Genomic DNA, 13,919 nt, shown 5'->3' with positions numbered 1-13,919 from the left:
GGGGGAGAGGGACGGCGGCGGAGGGCGGGGCAGGCGCCCAGACGCGAGGCCCGCGCACTCGGAGCAGTGGCACCATGGTTGGAGTCTTGTTTGGGGCCCAGCCGGGAGGCGCCCCTGGTCTGCGGCCCGCGTTTCTGTTCGAAGAGATGGGATCCTGGGGTGGCGGCCTGCAAGTGCGCTGCGGATGTCCACCTGGGGGAGAAGGCGGGCCGCCCCGCGCCAGGGGCCGCCTCCCGCAGGGACGGGCGGGGCCGGGTGTGGTGAGGGGCAGTGGGTGTTCTCAGGAGGTGGGGGCTCCCGCAGACCTGGGGGTGAGACAGCCATGGCCTTGGGAGCATGGGCCTTTCCGAACAGGAGGGTCATGAGCCTGCGTTCTTCAGTACCCACCCCTCTGCCTGCCGGCCTGGGGGGTTGCAGGGGGCACTGCCCTGGCGGGGCGGGGCGTGTGCAGGTGTGGAGCATCCCTTTGCCCTGCCGTGTGGTGAGGGTACCGGGAGAGCCTGGCGTCGGGCTCACGGGGCCTGCCGTTGCTGGCACTGAGTCTCACGCAGGGCCTCGTGCTGAGGGCCGGCCCAGAAGGGAAGTGGTTCTGGGCACTTCCCAGGTCCTCAGCTGTGCTTGCCCCGTCACAGAAGTGATGAGCCAAAGGTCCCATCGCAGACAGATTGAGGGCCAAGGTCAAGACCTGGGTCTGCCTGTGGAGCCTGGTCTGCTTCTCAACCTCTGTACCTGCTTAAGTGGATGAGGGAGCGAGCATTGCGGGTCATCAGGTCACGGTGGTGCTGCCCCTGGGGGACAGGCAGGAGGAGTCAAGGCCCTGCCCCCACCCCATAGGAACTTCATGGGTGGGAGGAGCTACTGAGAGTGGCCTCAGTCCTGGAGGGTCCCCAGGTGGCTGGTTGGAATGAGTGGCTGTGCCAGGAGCAGGGGATGTTGACGTGGGGTGAGGGCACAACTCTGAAAAGACCACTAGGCTTTGGGCAGGACCAGTGGGCCCTCCCGAGTCCTTTTAGGGTCCTTGGGGTGAAGTAGATGGAGGAGTGAGGATTCGAGGAGCTGGAGAGCAGAATCGGGAAAGTCGGGGTGGGGGGCGGGGGGCATGGGGCATTTGGAGAGATTGTTTGCTCCACATGTGGACTTTTTAGTGAGCACGTGCTAATATACAAGTGAATAAAGATGAAAATGAGGGTTAGGGGTTGGGTCTCAGGATTAAAATAGATGTGGAGAGATGCAGATCAAGCCTTTTGGGAGTAGACTTCAGGGGGGCCAGCAGCCCCAAGCAGCCAAGAACCCTCCGGGCTGGGAGCGTGCTAGGATGGGGCTGGGATGCCGGCGCCTCATAAACACAGGCTTTGCTCCCCCGCACCTTTCCCAGATGAACACAGTGCGGGTGGGGGCTCCGTTGTTCCCACTCCTGCCTAACTTGGGCCTCAGTCCCTGTTGGTTCAGTGAGCAGGTAAGCTGAGTGTAAGGGAACCGCACGCTTGGGTTTGCCTTCTGGAAGTGTTTCCGGTGGCCAGGCCGGGAGAGAGCCCATTGTGGCAGGTGAGGGCATGAGCCCGGGCATGAGCTGGGGGAGGGGCTGCTCGGGTCGCTCTGGGAGCAGGAGAAGCCCTGGGCTGCCTCGCCCTGCACTCACCTGGGGCTGTCTTCTTTGCAGGTGTGTCGGCCCCATCCTTCCTCCACTGCTTCACGCTGGCCAGTGCCGCCTTCAACCTGCAGGTTGCCACCCCTGGGGTAAGGCTAGCCACCCCCTCTCCACCTTCTTTCTGGGGGTGAGGCCAGGAGCACCTGTTGCTCGTGGGAGGAGTGCACGCCTGAGGCCTCTGTAACCCTGAGCGAGCTGGCTCAGGCCGAGCAGCCAGGACCCCAGGGGCATCGTCATGCTCTGGCCCCACCCGTGACAAGGGGAAGCTTGTCATTTTGGGTCGATGTCTACACACGAGAACAAGGACGGCACAGACCTTCAGGAGGGTTTGTGTCCCTCCGGTGGTGTGGTACCCCGGGGATCACAACAGTGATATTATTTGTGTTTGTCACTTTGCATGTTTCCAGTGTCACCGCCAAGGTGCGTGGGACAATGGCTGTTGCTTTATAGGTGGGAGACTGAGGATCAGTGAGGGGCAGGTGGGGTTGGGAGCTCGGGGTGTGTTGAGACTCAGTAAGGGGGCTGGACTGTCAGGTACCTTTGTCCCCAACCCTCATCAGCGTTTCTGAGCATCCCTGAGCCAGCAGGGGGTGTCCTGCGCTGACTTTTGGCCTCGGGACCCCGGCAGGGGAAGACCATGGACTTCGTGGATGTGAATGAGAGCAATGCGCGCTGGGTGCAGGACTTCCGCCTTAAGGCCTACTCCAGCCCCGCCAAGCTCGAGTCCATTGATGGTGAGCGCCTGAGACCGCGTGGCTGGGGGCGTGGGGTTCCCGGTGGGTTTGTGGTCCCCCAGAGCCCCCTCACTCTGTTCCCGGAGCACCCCAGGGCATGCTGCCAGGCGCTGTGACTGTCCAGGGTTGCCTCCGTCGTGCATCCTGGGCCCAGAGTTCCCGAGCTCCATCTGCGGGGGAGGTGGCGGCACGTGGAGACATGGGAGTTAGGAATAGTGCCTAGGCTTCGGGAACCTTAGCGCTGTAGGAAAGTGGCAAAGCAGGGTGTCTGGCAGAGAGGAGCTGGGGTGCTCGAGGAGAGCCTGGTCCTGGCTGGTGGCCTTGCCCCAGTGACCGACCGGCCTGTGGTCTCCCCTAGGTGCCCGGTACCATGCGCTCTTGATCCCCAGCTGCCCGGGGGCCCTGGCCGACCTGGCCAGCAGTGGCTCCCTGGCCCGCATCCTGCAGCACTTCCGCTCCGAGAGCAGTAGGTGACCCCTGGGACTGGGCTGTGGGGGGGCTCTATCAGCAGGGAGGAGAGGCCGGAAGCAGCCTGTCTGGGGTGCGTGTGGAGCCAGTGTGGGTGTGGGTTCAGGTTCTGGACCTGAAAACCCTAGTCACTTGAGATGTGAAGAGTCCTGGGGATTCTGAGCAGCGAGCGGACACATTTATCCAGCCGTCCCTCGCATGAGATGGGGCGCCCCCTCCCCCCGGCCTGTGTGCCCTCCACTACCAGCCCCGGGCCCCTCCGCAGCGGGCGGGCAGGACTCTGGCTGCGTTCCGGTGAGAAAGCACGGTGTCCAGGCCGGGCTTCGAGGCCAGTGGGGGTGGGAGATGGGCTGCTCCGCGGAGCCCTGGCCTCCGTCCCACTCGGCGCGGGGCTGCAAGGGGCCCGCCTGCCGGACGCTCACTGGGGCCAGCAGACAGAGCCCGGGCTCCACACTACATCCTTTGTGGTGTCGAGCGGGGCCTCCTGCCCCCAGTGCTGTCGGAACAGGCAGCCGTTGTTCCCGGCCACCTCCACCGTGGGAACGCACTTGTGCCAGGCAGTCTCCTAGGGGAAAGGCCCGGAGCCAGGGTGACCGCTTGGCAGGGTGCGGACTCTGTCTCTGGAGGCTCTGAGGGATGGAAGGAGGGCCGGGCGCCTTTCCCACTGCAGTCAGAGGAAGTGGGAAGTTTCTAGGTGACAGCAGTGACAGCCGGTGCCCGTCATGCCGTGAGACATTTGCCATCGGAGGCTGAGCGCGGGCCTGGGGCAGTGCAGGCTATCCTGAGGGTCGGCGGGTGGCACCCTCCTGGGCTGGCACACAGGCCTGCAGCACCTCGTGACCCGTTGTGCCAGTTTCTCAGCCACCAGGGCCTGAGGCCTGAGCTGGGAACAGCCTGGTCCCTGATGCGACATCGCAGGGTTTCGGGTCGGGGGTGGGGCGGCGGCCTCCAGCTCTGCCGGGGAGTGCGAGGCGAGGGGCGGGGGCCAGGCCTGGCACCCAGGGCCTCAGGCCCCTCCTTGCCCGTTGCTTTTAGAGCCCATCTGCGCTGTTGGCCATGGCGTTGCTGCCCTCTGCTGCGCCACCAATGAGGACAGGTCCTGGGTGTTCCAGGGCTACAGTGTGACGGGGGTGAGTACAGCACAGAGGAGCCCAGGCAGGAGTCAGGCCTGGCTGCATAGGGACAGGCTGGGTCCCTGTGGGGCCCCATGGTCACCTGTGGTGGGGGTGACAGTCACTCGCCCAGATAGGAATTAAAAAACGTGGCACCAGGCTGGCAGTTGTCTGCGCTGTCTGCGTCCTCTCCCTTTCTTCCTTGCTGACCACCGTGGGCAAGGACAGGGTCCCTGGTTTGCTGACGTGGCTGTGAGCGTGCGGAGGGGATCGGGCGGGGAGGTGCTCCCTGTGTGTGCATGGGGAGGGGGTTCTGGCCCGCGCTTTTGTGCCTGTCCAAGGGGTAGGACCGCCATGTCGGGGGAGGGCCGGGCTGATTGCAGGGGTGGGGGGGCCAGGACTGAGCTGGAATATGTCGGCATTCAGAGGTGGGGTGTACCTGGTGGGGAGGAGACCCCAGGGTGAGGGTCCTGGGACAGATTTAGGGGCCTCTACGGCAAGGACTGAGGTCTCGCTGTGGGGGGCTGGCAGGTGGTGCAGGTTCAGGAGGTGGGGGCGGGGCTGTGGCTATGCCCCACCCCACTCATGGGCCCTGGCCCCCAGCACTTCCTCTCACTGAGGGGTTCAGCTCATTCTGGTCACCTGTGTGCCCTGGTGATGGAGTGGGGACAGCATGGCCTTGTCACACAGAAGCCCCTTGGTGGACCCTGAATTCCATGTCACACACCCCACTCCACACTGGGGGCACGGCCCCCCCCAGGTTTGAACCTGCCTGACTGAGGCGGTACCCCCTTGCTCCATAGCCCTCTGTGTACGAGCTCGTCAGGGCGCCTGGCTTCGCCCGCCTGCCCCTCATTGTGGAGGACTTTGTGAAGGACGCGGGAGCCAGCTTCAGTGGTGAGCTGGGCCGGTGCTTACAGGTGGCGGGCGGGGACGGTGCTGGCCAGGCCAGCCTCCTGGAGCCGAGAGTCCAGCAGACGTTGGTGGTCGGTGGCTCTGAGGCCCAGGCAGACTGACCTGGAGCTCATGGCCGGAGAGGGTGGGGGTGGGTCAGGGGGCCGTGCTGCGTGTGGCCTGACCTGAGGCCTGTGTCCCCGGGGCCTCCTGCAGCCAGCGAGCCGGACGCTGTGCACGTCGTGCTGGACCGCCACCTCGTCACCGGCCAGAACGCCGGCTCCACCGTCCCTGCCGTGCAGAACCTGCTCTCCCTCTGTGGCAGCCGGTGAGGGGCCGGGCGGCGGGCGGGTTCCGGCACGTGCGTAGCTCCTCCGCTGGGCCGCAGCCGGGCCCAGAGCCCTGACCTGGGTCCGTCCTGCAGGAAGTGAGGCGTTCCCCGCTGAGCCTGCCTGCCTGCGACACCACCACCTCCGATGGCCTCCGCAAGAGCGACTCACCCTGACCAGGCCTCCCCGAATCAGCCCTGGGGGAGGATGCGCTGCACTGGCCACGGTGGGGCTCGGGGCCGCCGGTGCCAGCGAGTGGCCATACCTCCAAGGGTGTGGCCTTGGCCCTCCAGTCTTCTGGGCTGGCTCTGGGTCCCCATGTGCCCAGGTCGAGGAGCAGAGGCTGAGCCTCCCTGTGGCCCAGGATGACGGTGCAGGCCGGGCAGTGTCCGTGTGGGGAAGACTGTGCCCAGGCCCATCTGCTGCCTCCAGCCCTCGGGGCCTGTTCACCTGGGCAAGGGCCGAGGGCCGCCCACGAGGCTGCGGGGAAGAGAGCGAAAGCCCTGGAGGAGGTAGAGCGGCCTCCGGGCCTGGTCCTCTGCCATCTGGTGTTCCCCACACGTCCAGGCTGTTTAAAGCAGACCCTGATGTCCCCCTGAGAGAAACCCCACTGCACCCCACTGCTCCCTACCCCGCCCAAACGGTCAGGAACGTTCACAGCAGTGTTCTCAGTAATGAGCATGGACAGCAGCCCCTACGTGGAGGCTCCTGGCTGGCGGGCGGCGTCAGCCGCCGTGTGGCAGTACATCACTGGCCACAAAGAGGAATGAGGTCCTGGTGACATCGTACAGTGTGAGTGAACCTGGAAAACACTGAGTGTAAAAAGGGGTGTGAGTGCCTCCATGCGCGTGGACCATCCACTGAAGGTAGACAGCGGCGGGCTGTCTGTGGTGGGAACGGGGGCAAGTGGACAGGTGCCTCCTTTGTATTTGGGCTTCGGGCCCAAGTTGGCAGTTAAGAGGGCTGGCCGTGCCTCTTTGCCCCCACATACTTCCTGCCGGGCCCCCGGCTGCCGATGTGGAGGGGCAGGCAGCAAGGTTCCCCGGAGGTCTTGCCAGGCTCTATTCTGACCAGGGGACCTTTGTGGTAGCTGGGCACTGCCTGCTCGCACAGCAGCATCTCTGCTGTCGGCCTGGCCCAGCCCCGCGCGCTCGGCCTGGTCCCCTGACACAGGAGCACTGCCCTCCTGCACGGCATGGCCCTCCTGCCACAGGGTGAAGTGGGAGCTGGGGACTCCTGGCATTGGCAAGGGACAGGGGACAGGCAGGAACGTGGTGCCCATGTTGGCTGGGTGGGAGAGTTTGGGTGGAGATCCTCAGGCCTGAGGTGTCCTGGGTGTTGCCAGACAGAAGCCTCGGTCTGGTGGTGCCTTGCCTCTCCACGGCAGTGCCTGTGCACAGTGGGGGGATGCGGACGAGGCGACCTGGTGTGCCTGTGCAAGTCCGACACGATGGCTTTAGGACTTAGACCTGTGCGGCCACCAGCACCCATCTCCAAGTCCATGCACACAGACCTGAGGGCTGGGAAGCACCCAGCAGAGGCAGGCTTAGGCTGGGCGTGAAGCCCACTGCTCTGGGACACCCTAGCTGGCCCCCTTTGACCCGAAAGGCAGTCTGCTTAGCACCCTGGATGGGCCAGGCCCGTCCCTAGAGCTCTTGGGTAGGGTGGCAGCCACTCCAGAGCCACTAGCCTCCCGACCCTTCTCTTTGAGCAGGATGAAGGGAGACTTGGCCCTGCCCAGCTGGTGCCTGGTGTCTCTGCAGACAGCTATGGAGAACAGGAGCCCTGACTTGGGCCCCCTAGGGAAGGGAAGAGAAAGGGGCTGCCTGCTGATATTAGGGCAGTGTCCCCACACAGCTGTCCCTAACACCAGCCTCTACCTGCACAGACATGGAGTGGTCAGCCTGGTCTCCCACACCTGGGAGGCTGGGCAGGTGGGCCTGTGAGCACTCTTACCTAGACCCTGGCCTCTGCCTTGCTGTTCCAGGAACAGGGTTGGTTCCTGGGGAGAGGGACGACCATCCCGTCAGTCCACCCGGCACAGCCTCCACCAGCTCAACCAAGCCCTTCCCAGTGAAGCTTGTTGCAGGTAGAGCCTCAGCAAAGTCCAGGCTGGCAAGCTGCAATACATCCAGATGACCTGGATCTTGCACGTCATGCTGTTCCCACTAGGTGGCGCCATTGACCAGCACAGGACCCTGGGGTCTTGCTGGCCAGTGCCTCAGACCACCACTGCTGGACACGAGGCAGGAGGCCCCGGGGCCCTTTGCACCCTATGTCCAGCAGCTTACCCTACCTGTCTGGGAGCCACTGGGAGGTCTGGGCACTGACAAAGAGCTCAGGTGGTCCCCCCAGCAGCAGGTGGAAGTGGGGTAGAGGAGGGGCTGTAGCTGTCACCTGCTTGGGGTCTTGTGGGGCTCCTGACCCAGCCCTGTCTCAGTGGGGCCCAACTGGAGGTCAAACGGTGGCATAGGAGACAAAGGCCACATAGTGAAACAAAGTGTTGCACAGAAAAAGTGACTGCTTTATTGTATTAGGCAAAATTTTATGTGAAATCAGAAATCCAATCCGCTGATTGGTCAGAAATGCAAGATTCATTGCCAGGTATGTGCGGCTAGAAATGGGGTCCAGCCTCAGGTGCTGTGCTATTTTCCATTCTCTGTGCTGAACATCCGTTCCTGGAGGAGGACAGAGATGGCAGAGAACATTAGGCCGCCTCCTGCTCGAGGGACAGAGGGAGGGGGCTCTCCGCTGGTCCGCCTGCAGCAAGGTCCACCACCTGTCAGTGCCTGGGCTGCCAGGAGCCGACCCACCAGCTCCACGGGAAGCGCCACTCTGCCGTTGCCCAGCTGGGGCACTCACCGCCAGCATCCGCTCCAGCTTCACGGCGTCGGCAGCAAACTTGCGGATGCCATCGGACAGCTTCTCCACAGCCATCTGGTCCTCATTGTGCAGCCAACGGAAGGCCTTTTCGTCCAGGTGGATCTTCTCCAGGTCGCTGGCCTGGGCTGTGGGGGACATGCAGTGGGGCTTTCCGTGTCTGCTGCACCCCTGGATCCCAGCCCCCCAGTGCATAGGACGTAGACTGGCTCCGTCACCACCCTTGGTGACCTGGGTGCCAGCGGCCCAAAGCCAGGGCCGGGGGCTCACCTGCTTTGGCCGAGAGCGTGGGCGCCAGCTTGCTGCCGTCCTTGAGCAGCTCACCCAGGAGTGCGGGGGAGATGGTGAGGAAGTCACAGCCCGCGAGAGCCTTGATCTCGCCTGTGTTGCGGAACGAGGCGCCCATGACAATGGTCTTGTAGCCAAATTTCTTGTAGTAGTTGTAGATTTTGGTGACACTCTTCACTCCTGCAGGGGACGGCCAGGTGGTGGCTGTGGTACGTGCACTCCAGGTGTCCGTCCACTGCCACACTGGCCCCGTTGCCAAAGTGCCACTCACCTGGGTCCTCCAGGGACTCATACGCTTTCTTGCCCGTGTTGGCTACGTGCCAGTCGAGGATGCGCCCCACGAAGGGGGAGATGAGCGTCACCCCCGCCTCGGCACAGGCCACGGCCTGGGCGAAGGAGAAGAGCAGGGTCATGTTGCAGTGGATGCCGTGCTGCTCTTCGAGCTCCCTGTGGGGAGGGGACAGGGCGCGTGAGCGTCCCACCCAGTGCCATGCGGAATAGAGCTGCTCCACTCATCAGCTGACATCCGCGCGAACCTGGAGCCTGCACCAGGTTCTCTCTGGCTATTGGGATTTTCATCAAACCCACACTTCCCAACAAGGACAAAGGCAGGAGAGGTCCCGAGAGCCACCATGCACGTCCCCAGCTAACACCTGCACCATGGACTGCGATCCCTCCCGTCTTTGCAGGCTCCACGGGGCAGGCCACCACCGAGGATCACTGACCACTGTCCTGTCTAGGCCCCCACCCCCCCGCCCCACTGCTCACTCCTGCCCTTCCTGGGCAAGCCTGCCTCGGTTCACCCAGACATCCTGGGGCTGAGCCCCGAGGACGGGGCAGTGGCCATGCGGTGGGGTGTGCACTGTGACAGCTGAGCTGCTGCTGGGGCCCTTCCAATAAATTACCACCCCAGGGAACAGTGGCCACATGGGGCCATTAAGACGTGCAGCTGCGGAGCCCATACCCACATGGGGAGTTGGCAGACAGCACAGCAGCGGTGAGGGACAGTGTGCAGCCCCCTCACAGTAAGACACCAAGTGGCCATGACCCAGCAGCTTCACTCCTGGGTATGTATGCACAAGAGGTGACACATCCACACCAAAACTACACAGACGTGCACAGCGGCAAGACCCGCAAAGCCCCCGAGAATGGAAGAGCTGTCCAAGGATGAACACACACTGGGACGTTTGCCTTAGGAACACAGCCCTGACACGTGCCAAGGGAGGAAACCAGATGGAGAAGGCCACGTGCCACATGACTGCATTCAAGTGGAGCATCCAGAGTGGACCAGGCGACCACGGGCACAGACTGCAGTGCCCCACGCACAGCGGCCACGGTGTGGCTGCAAGTGAGAGCCGAGGGCTTCCCGCTCTGGGCCCGTCTCCTCTGCGGGGCTTGCACGGGCTAAAGCGACTGAAGCGTGAGCGCGCCTGACGCGGTGGGCGGAGGCGCACCTGCGGGGCTCGTGGGTCCCGTCCTCAGCCCTGCACACCTGGCCCTGGCAGCCGGGCAGCGGAAGGGGCACACTTACTTCCCTGCCTGAATTCCTTCCCAGGTGGAGGACAGCTTTATCAGAATCCGGTCCTTGCTGACCCCAACATCCTTGTAGAGCTCAATGAGATGCCTGGCTCGGGCCACCATGGCGTCCTTGTCAAAGGAGAGCCTGCAAGAGCCAGGGGCCCACGTGAGAGGTGGCCTCACCTAGGGACGCTTGCCCAGGACAGAGCCAGTGGTGGCAGTGCCCTGGTTCAGGGAGCAGCCTGGAGCCCTGTGTCACGATCACGCTTCTCTGCGGGACTGATAACGCGGCTGGGGACCCGCTCCCGGCGGGACACCAGGGGACACCGTGGGCCCAGCAGCCACCTGCCCGCCCCTGCGCTTACCTCGCATCTACCTCTGTGGAGACGCGGCCTGGGATCTTCTTCAGTATTTCTGCTCCAAAGAGCACGAAAAGTTTATCAGTAGCGTTTTGAGTCTGTTCCTCCTGAGACCTGAAATTCCAGGGGAAACAGATTGGTTCACTTGTGAGGTCTACGTGCATAGAACTCTATAAAACAGTTCTATTACTTTTATGACACTCCTGTCATTCCATCTTTTTTCTTAAAAATAACTTTATCACAGTAAAATACACGTGGCGTGAAATCCACCACCCTCAGCCACGTGTGGGGGTGTGGTCTGGGGGCACTGAACACATTCACATGGTTGTCCACCCCCAGGTTGCCTGGGCAGACGAGTGAGGTGACGGTGATGCCCCCAAACCGACTGCTCTCTCAGGGTTTCCACTTGCCCACTGCATATACCCAGATCTCTGGCCATGGGCAGCGGGATGAGGGAGGAGGCCAGTGAGCAGCAAAGGTGCCACCTCGTCACCCAGTTTCAGGAGCACAGAGGCCTCACTGATGCAGTGGGGGCGGGGCGAGAACAATTGTGGTAGAAGCCAGCTCAGATTCGGGGCGCGTGGTGCAGGCAGGAGCTGCTTGCGGCGGGGCTCCTGCCCAGGGTCACCGCCCACTGTGGGCACCACTCTCCGCTGACCGTTATCACCCTGATGAGGATTTTAAATGACATCTAGAAAAGGCAGACCTCTAGAGACCACAGCCCAGTGTGGCTGCCTGGGGGAGGGAGCAGGGACTGACTGCAGGCAGGCCCCAGGGGACATTCCAGGATGGGACTGTGGCAATGGCTGCATCACTGCATAAAGCCTCCCCCAGCACGGGGCTGTGCACTCAGTGAATTTTACTCCAACAAAGCTGTGGAAAGGTAAAAATGGCAGAACGCAGGTCGGTGGCTGCCAGGGCCCGGAGATTGCTGGGCGCGGCACACATTCTGCGTCTTGACTGGGGTGGTTTTTGGTTTTCACAGGGGTACCCCATTCCTGGATACAGGACTCACTGAACTGCACACTTACAGTGGGTATAGTTTACTGCCTGTAAGTAACACAAGTAAAATTGATAAAAACAAACAAGAAAAGAGTTTTCCTTCCCTGAGTATAAGATTTAGTCTGGGAGGGGACAAGGGACGAGCCCGGCCCCGCTCACTCCCACCCCGCAGACGTGTGGGGTGCTCCGGCCGCTCACCCGCCCAGCTTCTTGCCATAGGCGATGGCCTCCCCCACCAGTTCCTGGTAGGCTGGCATCTGTGCAGCAGCCAGGATCAGGGACGGGTTGGTGGTGGCATCCTGGGGCTTGAACTCATCGATGGCTGGAGAAGTGATCAGAAAGCAGGAAGTTAGTGGAGTGGGGGTTCCACCCAGAAGCTGTGACAGAGTCCCCATGAGCCCCCAACACAGGGTCAGGAGTGTTTTCTGAGCCCAGTGCGGCCACGCTTCACACACAGCCTCCCCTACCCTGGAGGCTGGCCAAGGGACAGCCGTTTACAGGGTGATCCAACCACCAAGGACCAAGGGTGCCTGTGAGAGCCGACTTCGTACAGCCTGGTGGGGAGAGGCGGCGGGGGACGGGGAGGTTCTGCACGACACGTGCTATCAGCGACACCGTGGTCTCCATCAATGCCTTCCTTCTCGAAACCGTCACTTTGTTCTTAGGTAGCCGAGCTAGGGATTCCGAGAACCCAGTGGGCTTGACCTGGGTCTCGCTGACCAGGCCCCCGTCCAGGTGGAGCACAGGGCGAGCGCACAGTGGGCAAGTGGCAGTGGAGTCGCTGTTTCAGTACGTTTACTTAGCCAATGTATGATGACAACACAATACAGAGCTGAAGAACAGATTAGGAGCTGCCTGGCACGGGGTGCACGAGGGAGATCTCTGGGCCGTGAGGCAGCCATGCCCTAACTGGCCTGGGGGGCTACAAGAATCCACACGTGTGAGAACACTGCCACAGATGTGCCCCCTCCCCACACAGGCGGAAAACGTGAACACTGAGCCAGGCCCGCGTTCCGCCGACAGCATCTGCCAGTGCCAAGTTCCTGGCTCGAACGTCACGCCATGTTCGTACGAGGTGTGTTGCCACTGGGGGACTCTGGGCCAAGGGTTCATGGGGCTCCATGGGATAATTTTGCAACTTCTTGTCCGTCAATTTCAAAATACCAAGTGAAGAAAGTGTTCTGGACTGGTGCTCAAACAGGTGTGTATGAACCCGTGAGTGATGCGCTGAAAATGGCACCTTTCGTCGTACAAAATTATGTCTTGATAAAGTTGACTTTTAACAAAACTAAAAAAATCAAGACCCATCTGGGCTCACCAGATGGCCTTCAGGGTCCAGGGACCCCTGAGACTAATACAGGATTGGGAGACACTGATCCAGGGAGAGTGTCCACAGCTTCAATTATATGCTCAAAGAGGCCTGTGAGCCTCAAAGGCAGGAGCCTTCACGTCATAAAATGACCACCAAACTGAAGGCCCTATTTACAACTATGTATGTGACACTTGTGGATATGTGGTATCAACTAATCTATCTTTACAAAATTAATATTCATTAGAAAATTTTAAAATGTCAGTACTTGGGTTTAGACATTTCTGAAAAAAAAAAAAAAAGAAAAGCATCGTCAGGTCCTCTCTGACCTCTCTGGCCGTTGTCAGAGGATGTATCACACTAGCTATCCTGCCGCTGCTGCCCACCAGGGCTGTCAACTAGGTGGAGCGCGAAGATAATTCTAAGTGCTAAGGGAAAAAGCAGACACGGGAAAACGTGCAGCCGCTTGGCCGGCACGCCATCCTGCCACTGTCATTGCCTAAAGATGCGACCATAGAGGGCAGGATGGAAAGCGGGTGCAGGCGCTCCAGACCTCCTGAGGCCTCCAGCTGGTGTGCTGGCAAGCCCGCAGGGTGGACCCAAGCTGAACGCCCGCTCCATTCTTTACGTTTAAGCAGCAAAATCTGCTTATTCACTCTCCTAGGTTCTGCTAGATAAACAACCCTCTTACTCAGTTAGCAAAGAGGAACGAAAGCCTGTTTCTCAAGTCACCGTGAGAAAGCAGAAAGAGAGGAAGTCACTTCCTTATTGTGTGCCCACATCCACCCAGCGTCTCACGATTTTCCTCACAATCTCCTTTGTTCCCGGAGACGCCTCTGGTCTGTTCGCTGCAGAGTGAGGGGTCGCAGTCTAACCCCCACGCTCCTCTGTGCCCCAGGCCTCTTCGACGGGCACGATTCAGACCCAGGAAAGTCTAAACCCTCCCAGGACAGCCCTCTGCTCTCCTCAGTGCTTCGGGTTTTCTCCACCCGGTTCCGTGGCCGGCACCTGCCACAAAGGGTCGCGGCTGTCCCCTGGGCAGGGGCGGAAGGTGTGTGCCACAGGTTTCCAAAGCACGCGTTGTCATTCGCAGTTCCGGGCTGTCTGGGCCCAGAAACTGAGCCGTGCTCCTGGTCGCTGAACGAAACCGCCTCGTGCAAGCACAGGGGTCCCCGGAATCCGCTCCAGGTCTACCGCGGACCTCTCCCCAGTCCAAAGCCTTCGGAGCCCGCCCCCGACTCACTGAGGGTTCACAGCGAGGCCCGGGAGCGACTCCCGGGCCGAGGACGGGGGCGGGGCTCGGACTGGGCGCCAAGCTCCCAGAGACCCCGCCCTCTTGCCCCGGCTCGCTCCTTCCCGGTCCCCTGGCGCCGGGGAT

The 13,919-nt window shown here is 61.7% G+C and overlaps 2 protein-coding genes across 6 annotated transcripts; one reads left to right on the top strand and one right to left on the bottom strand.

Annotated features, from left to right (window-relative positions):
- Positions 1 to 1,133: 1,133 nt before the first annotated feature.
- On the top strand, positions 1,134 to 6,026 carry GATD1 (glutamine amidotransferase like class 1 domain containing 1). Of its 5 annotated transcripts, none has more exons than XM_015588787.2 (7): positions 1,148 to 1,737; positions 2,277 to 2,382; positions 2,741 to 2,848; positions 3,886 to 3,980; positions 4,766 to 4,859; positions 5,073 to 5,184; positions 5,281 to 6,026. In XM_015588787.2, exons 2-7 carry the CDS (start codon positions 2,286 to 2,288, stop codon positions 5,285 to 5,287), a joined length of 513 nt encoding a protein of 170 aa, XP_015444273.1. In that variant the 5' UTR covers positions 1,148 to 1,737; positions 2,277 to 2,285; the 3' UTR covers positions 5,288 to 6,026. The 5 variants fall into 5 exon arrangements, with proteins under 5 accessions (XP_024901983.1, XP_015444276.1, XP_015444273.1 ...); XM_015588788.2 differs by having other exon boundaries at positions 1,640 to 1,737; positions 2,209 to 2,382; XM_015588789.2 differs by lacking the exon at positions 1,148 to 1,737 and adding an exon at positions 1,768 to 2,068.
- A 1,660-nt stretch (positions 6,027 to 7,686) lies between these two features.
- On the bottom strand, positions 7,687 to 11,642 carry TALDO1 (transaldolase 1). The gene is made up of 7 exons (XM_006910959.2): positions 11,431 to 11,642; positions 10,237 to 10,344; positions 9,885 to 10,016; positions 8,625 to 8,800; positions 8,336 to 8,533; positions 8,048 to 8,193; positions 7,687 to 7,863 (listed from the first exon to the last, which is right to left on the bottom strand). The coding sequence occupies exons 1-7, from the start codon at positions 11,625 to 11,627 to the stop codon at positions 7,831 to 7,833; spliced, it is 990 nt and encodes a 329-aa protein (XP_006911021.1). The 5' UTR covers positions 11,628 to 11,642; the 3' UTR covers positions 7,687 to 7,830.
- Positions 11,643 to 13,919: the final 2,277 nt, after the last annotated feature.

Source organism: Pteropus alecto, unplaced genomic scaffold, assembly GCF_000325575.1.
Source record: "Pteropus alecto unplaced genomic scaffold, ASM32557v1 scaffold43, whole genome shotgun sequence".
In the NCBI taxonomy this organism is placed as follows: domain Eukaryota; kingdom Metazoa; phylum Chordata; class Mammalia; order Chiroptera; family Pteropodidae; genus Pteropus; species Pteropus alecto.
Note: the sequence above shows the minus strand (reverse complement) of the source record. Positions and strands in the feature narration are given on the sequence as shown.

What these genes read in the sequence shown, in the direction of transcription:
- GATD1 (XM_015588787.2), top strand. Translation starts at nt 2,286, where the DNA reads ATGGACTTCGTGGATGTGAATGAGAGCAATGCGCGCTGGGTGCAGGAC. An exon ending in CAAGCTCGAGTCCATTGATG is followed by an intron (nt 2,383 to 2,740) that starts GTGAGCGCCTGA and finishes GGTCTCCCCTAG; the next exon opens with GTGCCCGGTACCATGCGCTC. An exon ending in GCACTTCCGCTCCGAGAGCA is followed by an intron (nt 2,849 to 3,885) that starts GTAGGTGACCCC and finishes CGTTGCTTTTAG; the next exon opens with AGCCCATCTGCGCTGTTGGC.
- TALDO1 (XM_006910959.2), bottom strand. Translation starts at nt 11,627, where the DNA reads ATGGGGACTCTGTCACAGCTTCTGGGTGGAACCCCCACTCCACTAACT. An exon ending in CACGCTCTCGGCCAAAGCAG is followed by an intron (nt 8,194 to 8,335) that starts GTGAGCCCCCGG and finishes TGTCCCCCACAG; the next exon opens with CCCAGGCCAGCGACCTGGAG. An exon ending in AGCTGGAGCGGATGCTGGCG is followed by an intron (nt 7,864 to 8,047) that starts GTGAGTGCCCCA and finishes GTCCTCCTCCAG; the next exon opens with GAACGGATGTTCAGCACAGA.